The sequence below is a fragment of the Poecilia latipinna genome, unplaced genomic scaffold (assembly GCF_001443285.1).
Source record: "Poecilia latipinna isolate Pla-1442-1.1 unplaced genomic scaffold, P_latipinna-1.0 Scaffold1447, whole genome shotgun sequence".
Taxonomy (NCBI): domain Eukaryota; kingdom Metazoa; phylum Chordata; class Actinopteri; order Cyprinodontiformes; family Poeciliidae; genus Poecilia; species Poecilia latipinna.
In genome coordinates this window covers 108,908-119,887 of record NW_015114063.1, presented here as the reverse complement: position 1 = coordinate 119,887, position 10,980 = coordinate 108,908, and the positions used below count along the sequence as shown (strand labels likewise).

Genomic DNA, 10,980 nt, shown 5'->3' with positions numbered 1-10,980 from the left:
ATATTAGCTAGCTAGTCATCTTTTAGCTAACTTTACCTGCATCCAACAGCTTTAATCAACAGTCTGTTAGTTTGGGGTTTGCAGCCATGATTCTAACACACCTGCGTAGGTCTGTACAGCAGCAGCAGGTGTAAACCCAGCGGGAGTGTCGTAGCACTCACGTTGCGTTTAAAGGCGGCTCAAAAAAAAGGTTACCACATGTTAACAAACAGTTTTAACTGCTGATAAAAGTGACAGAGGACGCAGCTATGGGAAGTACGGAAGCTCCTATTATATCAAATTGACAGAGGAATAACAGAGAGTTGGCCATTCTAAGGTAAAAACACAGCGCATAGAGCGTCCGCGCCCCCCCTGTAATGGCACGGCGCCCCCCCTAGGGGGTGCGTCCCACAGTTTGGGAACCTCTGTATTAAGGGGAAATTATCAAATGCCTATAAAACCTACAAGCAAATCCTTGATTAAGAACATTATGTGTCTATTTGCAAATTCTATAAAACACCAAAATGCTAAATTAAATGAATTTAATATTACTGTAGAAAAAGTACCTTTTTGCATCATAAGTTCCCCCCGTGAAGACTTCAGGAGCCAAGTAATTTATTGTTGGATCTGAGTTTGTGGCAGTCTGGCCTTTTGAACTGTGAGAAAAACATATTAAATATGTAATTCACATGTTAAATTTCTTCTTTGTAAACAAGCTGACAGACATGACAAATTCCTATTTAGCAGTATAACATGTTAGAGGTAGTACAAACATGAACAGTAGGATGTTCAGTGGAAACATCCAATGATTGCTATTATTAATTATTGTAAAAGCAGAGGTAGGTGTTGGTAGACCGTAGATTTTGAGAATAATATTAGCACAGGTAAGGTACTTTACCATTCATGAATATTTCCAAATCCACCCAAATGCACCAATCCAAATTCTGACACCAATATGTTCTGTAGAAAATGGAAAAAAAGTAGTAGTCAAAATAAGAAGTAGTCAAAGAATGGTAAAAACATTTTAAGTATTTCAAAAGATTATGTTGAATGTCTTATCAATCCATTACAACATAATTATATTGAGAAGATAACTTGTGATTTCTTTTTTTAATGTTAAAATGCAAAATTAAAATGCAGCCTTTCCTTTTGTTTGTGTGATATGTGCAGTACCTTTGGAATCAGATCTTTGTGAAGCAAACATGCCTCATGAATGGCTTTGAGAGCCAGACAGATCTCAACAATCCAGCTTAGTACCTAGATAACAGACAACAAATAAAAAAGGCATGATTTTCCCTTTTCTTGGAATCAAAAATCTGAACTCTGTCAGACTCTTAATAAAAGGTGTCTGAAAATGTATTTAGTATACCTCACACTCTTGTGGAGGCTCTTCTGGATTCTTTCCAATAACATCAGCAAGATTGCCACCCTGGTATTCCTTCATTATTACGTAATAAATGTCTTGATTTTCATCTTAATGACACACACAGAAGTATTTTTAGTTTAGTTAGTTTTCATCATCAAGGATGCAACTTTATAGGTTGTTGTATAGCTTCACTTGGGTAATAGCAAGACGGGTTAGTTAGTCTCCAAGAAATGTTAAACTATGAAAAAGTCATATTGTGTTGTATTGTGAGCTCTGATTTGTAAAATGTTTGCAAAATACATTCCTTATACAGCAGTCTTCTGAAAGTTCAAATGTGCACAAAATACACGCCAGTCTGTAGAATTATATATTATTAAAGAGCAAAAGCCTTGAAAGTTAAACAGTAAATAATCCATTCACACAGCTTATTTTGAGTTATAGGTGTTTTGTTTTTTAAATTTACATGTAAATATTCATTTTTGAATTTCATATAGTGTCCTCTAAGAATTTACTATATATACATCCATCCATATACCGTCTTCTTCTTGCGTGTCGCTGGTGCCAATCTCTTGCAGTCATTTGGTGATTGATGGGATACACCCTAAACAGTTTGACAATTCATCACAAGAAAACACAGAGGCATGATACAGGACAAACAACCATACAGACACACACAGCCATACCTAAAGGCATTGCAGAGAGATTAACCAACCTAACAGTCATGTGTTTCAACTGTGTGAGAAAGTCGATGAACCCGCAGAGAATCAACTCGTGCATATTGTTGAAAATTATATCCTACAACCCTGAACCTATTTTCAGTTTGTAGCTATGTTGCTACTTTTTCATTTTTCAACATTTCTTGGACACTAACTAAAAACCAGATTCATTAAAACATGGTTTAAAAACACAAGGCAACAAACCTTTAAATGAGTTGCTTATATTTATGAGATGAGGGTGGTTTGTTTGCCGAAGAACTTCGATCTCTGACATTAGTGCAGCATGAGCTTGTCTGGAAAGCTGCAAGGCAAAGCATGGTTGCATGGCAGTGATTTGATCTAACAATATTCTCCATCCAGCAAATAAAAACATGTAGTCATACAAATTACAACATGCATTTTGATGAAGGTTGGTAAGAATAAAATAAACTTTTGAAAATATAAAGCTTTAAGGAGGTAATAAACATATTTTACATTAAGCCAACATTTCTACATTAAACAAGTTTTCCTTAAAGGTCCTGATGTAATATTCTGGTCTTAAATGTTGTGTTTTAGCTATCTGCAAGTAGAAAATCATCATAGTTAACAGACATAATGACTCAACTGTTCAACCGAAGAAGAAGTGGAGTTTATTGCATCGACCATCAAGCGGCTTCTGAATGGTAAATTATGATTAATCTGCAGATTTGCAACTAAAATCAGGGGCAGAACCTTCCTTCCATTGAATGATTTATTATTTAATTTAGTGCACATAAAGTTGAACTCTTACCTCTGGCAGACGAATCATCTTTATAAAATACGTATCGTCATCTTTGGTAGCAGTGATGCCACTTTCAGTTTCTGTTGTTGTCACATAGCCTTCCTTTGCCAGTTTGCTTTGTTCCTTTCCCATCTTTGTTAACTGCTGGTGACAAAAGTTGAAAAAACAGGCAAGACATTTTACTGTTAAAAAGGGAAGAGTCATGATTTTGGGTTCTTTGAGTAGGTTTTGGGTTTGTTTCATTCTGAGTCCATTAGTTCATTTTCTTTGATTACATCAGTGATGTTTCTGTTTTACTTTTTTCAGTCCTTTCTTAAAGTTTTTAGTTCAACATGTTTATTTGTTGTGTCTAGTAATTCCTTGTTTCTCTAGTTTAATTACGTTTCTTATGTCGAAGAAAGTGTTAGATTAATTTTTGAGAGTCTTGTGTACACTCCCTCGCCCTCTGTGCAGCTCTTAAGGAAACACAGGAAGCCACTGGAAGGTTTCAAGTCCCTGTTGTGTTCTTATTTTACAGAACTGGACAGCAGCCAAGTGGAGTTGTATAGTTCTGACATAGAAACTGGGCTGTTCACCTGATGGTTTTATTTCACAAGACTGTTTGAGAAACTCTTGAGTTGCTCAGTAACTTGAATGCTTTGTCATGACATTTAACAGACTCTAAAGAGTCTGTTAAAGCTAATACTTTCCTTTTCTTCTTTGTTTTCTTTGGGTGACACTGAACCTGTTTTGCAAAACAGGAACAACAGAGAAACAGGAACAAATGGAACCTGAAATATGTATCGAGTTACAGTTTTGCAGAAACTACACCCTTCGTCCGTGCTTCTATGAATACTGAATCAGATCTTGCATATTCATTTGTAAGTTTCCTATTTTTCTACTTTAGGTACCAGTAGGGATGACATGAGGGAAGTTCAAATCTTTAAAGCAGTATAGGTAGCCGTATCTTTATTGGAGGGAGATTAATGGCTCTTTATTGGAGTCTATAAAGGTAGTTCCTGTATATCATCTCTCGCTCTGGTTCTCTCTCTCTGAAGCTACTTGACAATATAGGTAAAGTTTTTTTTGTTTGCTTTGCATCTTTTTTTTTACAGCATATTGCACATATTTTTACAATCATCCATAGATTATTTCACCCGTGAGATGTACCTTACTTGTTTTGTTTAAATGAACTTACAGAGCATGTTAAACTTTGTAGACTTTTAATACCTATTACACCACTGAAGTTGTGTAATATGAACACAACTTAAGTTTGTTTTGGCAGTTTCATGAGAGCAACTGAAATGTGGAGCACTTTTTAAAGTTTACACTTTAAAAGTTTCCTCCTCCAACCACTAAGACTCTATTTACTTGGGTTCTTGGTCAGAATTATGATCATCTGGATTTGATCAAACAAAACAAGATACAGGCGACAGAACCCTCTTACAAAAAAACCAAAGCAAACTCAAAAAATAGACTTTGTGATGCATAATTTGTAGTCACACAACCAATTTTCATCTCTCCATCAAACAGTTTTAGTTATTACTTACCTGGCGTATGTTATCCGCTGAGACTGAAAATAACCGTTGTTTTCACTCTCTATCTCTCTCGCTTTCTTCCTTTCTCTGTCTCTCTCTTTCTCTTTCTCTCTCTTTCTTTCTCTCTCTCTCTCTCTCTCTCTCTCTTCATCTCTCTCTCATTCTGCTCTTTGCAGCGGTTTTTAAAATCACTTTCACTTTCTCTTTACCTCTACATCAGGGCTTTGCATATCTTTGCATGTTGTCTGTGTGAATATGTCTTTCTTTCATAATCAGAGCTAGGGTTATTTGCATTAGTATATCATTCTCCAAAGAGTGAGGTTGTCCTTTTCTACTTTCTACTCAAACATTTTGAACAGTAAGCAGCATACCTGGAGACTTCTTGGCAGATACTTGGACAATGTGAGACCTATAAATAGCTCAAATAAAGCTATTGACTACTCTAAGGAAGTAAATCCTTTGTTAAATTTTATAGTTTATCAAATGAACACCACACCTGCATTAGGCATGCGTGTTATGGAAATATGCCCAGATAAACAAGTTGTTTAGCTGGCTGACAGCAGCTGTCTGCAAAAGTTTGCCACAAGCCAGTAGAGGCTTGATACAAAACAGAAATATAGAAATAAAAAAGAATGCTGCTTTAATTGATTTTTCAAATTTTGTTGGTTAAAAAAATGTATTAGTAATTCACATATTCTCTCAACGGCAATTAATTTGAATAAACGTCATGACAACAGATTTAATGCAGACAGTTTGCCAGATATAATGAGCACATGCATGACTTTATTCAAGGGTTTCGTATAAAAGCTCAGCCTATAAACATGAGGTTGTGTTTCAGTGCTTCTAACAGCGAAATTTAGTGTATTTTTGTTTTGTTTTTTTCTGTAATGCAAATGCCAGGAAGCAAATCTCAGGTTAATGACTTTTTCTCAACCACCAAAAACCTGTAGAAGAACACTTTCTTTCTTTCTTTCTTTCTTTCTCTTTCTTTCTTTCTTTCTCTTTCTTTCTTTCTTTCTTTCTTTCTTTCTTTCTTTCTTTTTCTGTCATAACAGGAGTTATTATGTCAGGGTGACAGCCATTTTGTCATTATGACAAGCATCACACCAAGTAATGTAATGAGACGTGAAGGGAGAACAGCAATATTTGACACAAATGTTTGCAAGTCAAACAGTATCAATCACATTCTGTTTCTCCCGTCTGTCCTTGTGTTGTTGGTTTTTTTTTTTTTCCACACAGCTGTAGCATCTTCCAGTGATAAATCCTAGTGTGACACCAAACCCTCAAAGCAGATAAAATAATAAAGGATGCAAAGTGGAAGCATAGACAACATTTCACCACTTACGATCAAGCAGTGTTCGAGTAAATTAAGTGTGCAAGTAGGGATTAGTCCAAAATGGTTTTTCAGAACCGAGGAGCAATATGTAAGTTGTCAAGTTTATTTGCGTCCCACATTTCTTCAACAAGACAGTTCAGAGTGCAAACCCGAAAACAATGAACAAACAACACAAAAACATTACATGACAGTGGGAAAATAATGCAACGATGTTAGAATTATTGCACGTTCACTTATTAATATCACAAACAAATGGGGTTTCAACCTTGATTTAAATGAACCATTTCAGCTCGTTTGCAGTATTCAGGACGTTTTTTTCTGGAGTAGAGGAACAGAAAAACTGAATGCTCTTCTCCATGTTTGGTTCTGGTTTTTAAACTAACAAAAGTATTTTAAAGCCTTTTCTGTGAGCTACAGTGAGCCCGTGTAAGAACTGTAGGACGAGAGTGATGTGCTCTACTTTTCTAGTTTTCTTGAGAACACAAGCAGAACGGCTCTGCAGCTGTTTGATTTTTTTAGGCAGACCTGTAAGGGCACTGGTCCAGTGATCAAATTAACTTAAGATAATTGCAATTTTCCAAACTCATGTCTCTTTTGTATTTTCACCCACACCTCTACACATGTAAAACAAAGGACAAGAAAGAGAAAGCAACGTATATTTTTGCAAGCGATGCATTTCTAAATGAATCAATACACTACACACATATGAGTAACGATGTGTTTGAAGGACTAAACGCCGTAGGAGTTTTGGCTGTCAACTTTGCCTTGCGAAAATCTATGTCTACAAGCATTTTACTACAATGGCCGGCTGCCAAAGTGACGGAGGAGTTGAGAAAAATCAAAGACCACATCAATTTGAGTTTTCAGCGCGCTCTGAGTATCGATCATCTACAACCCACTTCACCTTAACGGTCATGGTTTTATCTGGAAGACAAGGTTGTGTCCCTGAGAAGGACACATTGATTGCAGGACGCGGTCAGACACAAATAACCAACTGAATCTGTTGAATGCCAGAAAACAGGTGTTACAATATGGAATAACAAAACATAATCGCCAGTCAAGAAAAAGGCCCATTGAATAAATAAGTAAAAGTAGTTCATTATTTTCCTTTCAGTGAAAATTTGGTTTAAACTTACAGTAAGAATAATACAACAGATGTCCTGTCTTCTTTCTTGGGACCTATATTATTAGTACTTCTGTTTGGAAAGTCAGTATGTGAAGTTTTATTTACTTAAAGTTACTGATTGACTATGAGGCATGCAGTTGGTTTAAGTGCATGCCAGTGCCTAAGACTGCAAGTGTGGGCTGATAAGAAAATAAAACATTTTTACAGATGAATTAAGTCAGGAATGAAACCGCAGCATAGATATCCTCTCCAGAACATTAAAGTGTAGTAGTTTAAAACGCCATAGTCTCTGCAGACATAAGACAAATAGGTATGTTTTGTTTCCCCGAGTTTATAGATTTTTATCTAGGCAGAAATGTTTTGCTTAGCATCTGCTTCTTCATTGTGTTTGTGTTTTTTTTTTGTGTGTTTTGTAAATAATGGGTTTTAGTCAATATTTAGCCAAATTGTGGCTATTACAAAAAATTCTGCAGCAAGGCAACGTGCTGCCAGTGTTTGCTTAGTGGGCCATCTGTCAAATGGTTATCAACTTCATTAACATTTGGCAAGGGCGTGAGTAAGAACAGCATACAGTGGTGTGAAAAAGTGTTTGCACCCTTCCTCATTTCCTGTTTTTTTGCATGTTTGTCACACTTAAGTGTTTCGGAACATCAAACCAATTTAAACAATAGTCAAGGACAACACAAGTAAACAAAATGCAATTTGTAAATGAAGGTGTTTATTATTAAAGGAGAAAAAAATCCAAACCATCAAGGCCCTGTGTGAAAAAGTGATTGCCCCCTAAACCTAATAACTGGTTGGGCCACCCTTAGCAGCAACAACTGCAACCAAACATTTGTGATAACTTGCAATGAGTCTTTTACAGCGTTCTGGAGGAATGTTGGCCCACTCATCTTTGCAGAATTGTTCTAATTCAGTTACATTAGAGGGTTTTTGAGCATGAACGGCCTTTTTAAGGCAAATTTACAAATTGCATTTTGTGTTTACTTGTGTTGTTCTTGACTATTGTTTAAATTGGTTTGATGTTCCGAAACACTTAAGTGTGACAAACATGCAAAAAAACAGGAAATGAGGAAGGGTGCAAACACTTTTTCACACCACTGTATGCAGAAGCAGTGGGAACAATAATTGGCTTAAAAGAAGAGAAGTCATAATCCTGCTTGCCTAGACTGAAAAAACATATTTCAAGATATATACTTCTTTTTTTTTTTGGCTCCTAAACCTGAAAAGCGATGTTGCTTTATGAAGCTGAACTGTTTTACTGTACTTTTTAGGAATTAAAGGACATTATAAAAGATAATTCACTTGTATTAAAATTTACAAAGAAAAAAAAAACAACTTTACACATCTGTCCACTTCTATAATATTTGACTGAGATTTTTATTTACAGCAAGTTTAGTAACTTCCAAAAATGTTAAGACAATTAGAAAAACAAATGATGCACAAAGTCAATAATTGAACACTTACTAGTTAAGTTACTAGTTAAGTTTAATATGAAAGAAAATTAGAAAAAATATACATGAATAATAACTGAGTTGTGTGAATGCAGCATCCTGATAGCCTTATAGACCACTTATTCACACTTAAACACCTGTTTTACCCGTTTCCTTATTTAAAGTTATTCGTATTCTCCAAACAGTCATGACGTTTGCCATATTTGCATACACCTGTGTGATCAGGGCTTTGAAAATCTGCCAGATTTCACAGAACCTTCCTGCTTTAAAGCTCCAGTGTGCTTAATGTATATGAACCCAAATCTTGCCTTTAATCACCTGTAATGCCTTTGCATGTCATTTGCAATAAAATACTCATTTGCCTATTTGCGTATTGTCCCATGTGGATTTTTGTTTTCAAACCCAAAATTGGATTTGTACACAAACTGAAGATATTTCCCATAGGCAGAGTTTTACTCCATCTTAATGGTTTGTTGTTCCCTATGCTCGTGTTTTGCATCAGCAGAGCAAAATGTTACACTTTGAATGTCTAAGTAATTAACTGATGAATAATTTGGTGATGCAAACACTAATCTCTGTTATTATAATGATCAAATGCAAAGCACTGTGCAATTGCCATGCATATTAATTAGTGTGCAGACAGTGAAACAATGACAATGTCCAGTAGATGCATATAGACGTTCCCTGGCTCTCCTACAATTCTTAGCAAGAGTTTGGAAGAAGTAATAGTTGTAGTTTAAAATACTATGTTTAGCATTTTATAACAGAAATCAACTTCTCCTGTTATAGTGGCTAAAATACCAGTTTCACTCTGGTCTTTACTGCTTTACTGCTTTTTAAATCACTCCCTTTACATTTTCTTTGACCAAGTCTTTCATGTTTTGTTCTCAGCTCTTTCATCTGCTTCCCGTCGATCTTTTTGTCAACCTGTGAGGTCTTTGTTCTATACAACGGTGTCTGCTGAAATCGGTCATAATCTTCTTTGGTTTCTTGAACTTCTATACGTGAATGAAACTATATTTGTGTTTTATTTCACAAATGAATATTGAAATACCCGCCCTGGTTGTTCTTGCTCTGAGCAGAGTGCTGATGAGTCAACAGAGAGTGGAGAGAGTCACATCTATAAAGTGTACGCGACTTCATTTACTTTGTGTCACAAGATTGGACAACATTGAGCTCGTGTTGCTGCTTGTCGTCATCGTGCAGGTTACTGAATTACGGCAGCAACTGGGAGATAGAGGGCAGCATGCTGGACGAAGAGTACATTCTGCCAGGTGAAATACAACAAAAACGTATGGAAGACTGTCCAGAAGTACAATGTTGAAGAGGCCAGGGCAAGATGACATGAATGGTAAGCTGAGGTGCCCTCTCCTAAGGCCAATGAAATAATCAGTATAGCTTACTTCAAGTTGGCCAGGCCAGGTCCCAGGTTTGAACCCAGGACAGGAAAGAACGACACAGGCCAGATACAAAAAGGCTTACATGCCTGTGTTTAAGTGTGTTTCGATTTACAGAATTGTTTACCTTCTGTCCATTTGTTCTCTTTTGCTTTTATGCTGCTTATCTCTTATGGGGCCATAGAAGTAGAGCAATAAACAATCTGCTTGTGTGTGCATCTATGGGTTGCTGACTCTGCTTCCTCAGGACTGAAAGAACATCTTGAACTTTCGTTCTGTGTGTACGTGCCTCTATGCAGCACACATTGCTATGGTCATTTGAGAATAACTGTTGAAAGAAACTCTGAGACAACTACTTTAGTTTTAACTTCTGAAACATCAGATGGAGACATACACACACACGCGCGCACACGCACACACACACACAAAATGTCAAACAAATCCTGGTTGTGCCTGACTTATGAATCTCTTCATTAGTGAAAATCCAAAAGAGAAATCAAGGGTTCTGATTGGATTGCTGAATATTTTATTGGAATCCCCTCACCATGCAACAGGCATGAGGCTCTAATTAAAGCTGTAAATCAAAATGCAATTTCTATGAACCTTTCTGTCCTTCCCCCTGAGCTCTGCACTTCTGTTCTCTCTGTTTCACTCGCGCCTTCTCTCAAAGAGCTTCCTTCCAAAATGCAATTATTTGGCAAGTGTAGTTCCTCACAAAGAACAGCACTTATCCCAACTTTTTAAATCAATAATTAAGTAATCATAAAATTGCTCTCATTCTTTGTAAGACTTTTTTAAAAAATGTATTTATTGTATATGTTTCTGCCAAAGAAAGTCAAAATGATACAGCATACCTTATCCAAGCAATGCCTTTGGATAAAATATTGCTTGAATTCTACTTAAAGTTCTAGAATTTGAGGTAAGAATTCTGAATCATAGGTAGTTCTCTTTAAGAGATGCAGCAATTTTCACATTAGAAGTTATTTAGCTGTTATAATTGCCTAAGGCTAGGTAGGCTGTATATTTCAGCAGTGCTGGACAAATATTGCTTCAAATATTCATTTTAAGGCAGTCTTCCAGAGAGTAGTGGGCTTTGCTCCCTTACATGTGACATATTTTTAATAATTCCTCTGCTGGCTTTTTTATGCCTTGTTGGTGTTCCAGGAATATTCAATCCCTCAAAATCAGTAACAGATGGATGTGTACTGCAAGGCCTGTGTTGTAATTTTGGGAACGAGTCATAGAAATTTACCTAAAGAAAGATGATTTGCCCCAACCTTTTTTTTTAACCCTTACAGATTTCTGAAATATTTTGGTTAAACTTTATTT

General features: G+C 36.2%; 1 protein-coding gene across 1 annotated transcript in view; it reads right to left on the bottom strand.

Annotated features, from left to right (window-relative positions):
- The window catches only part of LOC106962676 (serine/threonine-protein kinases PknA-like), a 10,484-nt gene extending 6,071 nt beyond the window's left edge, over positions 1-4,413 (bottom strand). The window contains exons 1-7 of the mRNA XM_015057244.1: positions 4,351-4,413; positions 2,831-2,965; positions 2,266-2,362; positions 1,349-1,452; positions 1,153-1,236; positions 878-939; positions 546-635 (exon numbers count right to left, since the gene is read on the bottom strand). Coding sequence (XP_014912730.1) covers positions 546-635; positions 878-939; positions 1,153-1,236; positions 1,349-1,452; positions 2,266-2,362; positions 2,831-2,953 — 560 coding nt within the window. The 5' untranslated portion in view covers positions 2,954-2,965; positions 4,351-4,413. The remainder of the gene's footprint in view (positions 1-545; positions 636-877; positions 940-1,152; positions 1,237-1,348; positions 1,453-2,265; positions 2,363-2,830; positions 2,966-4,350) is intronic.
- Between the last annotated feature and the right edge of the window lie 6,567 nt (positions 4,414-10,980).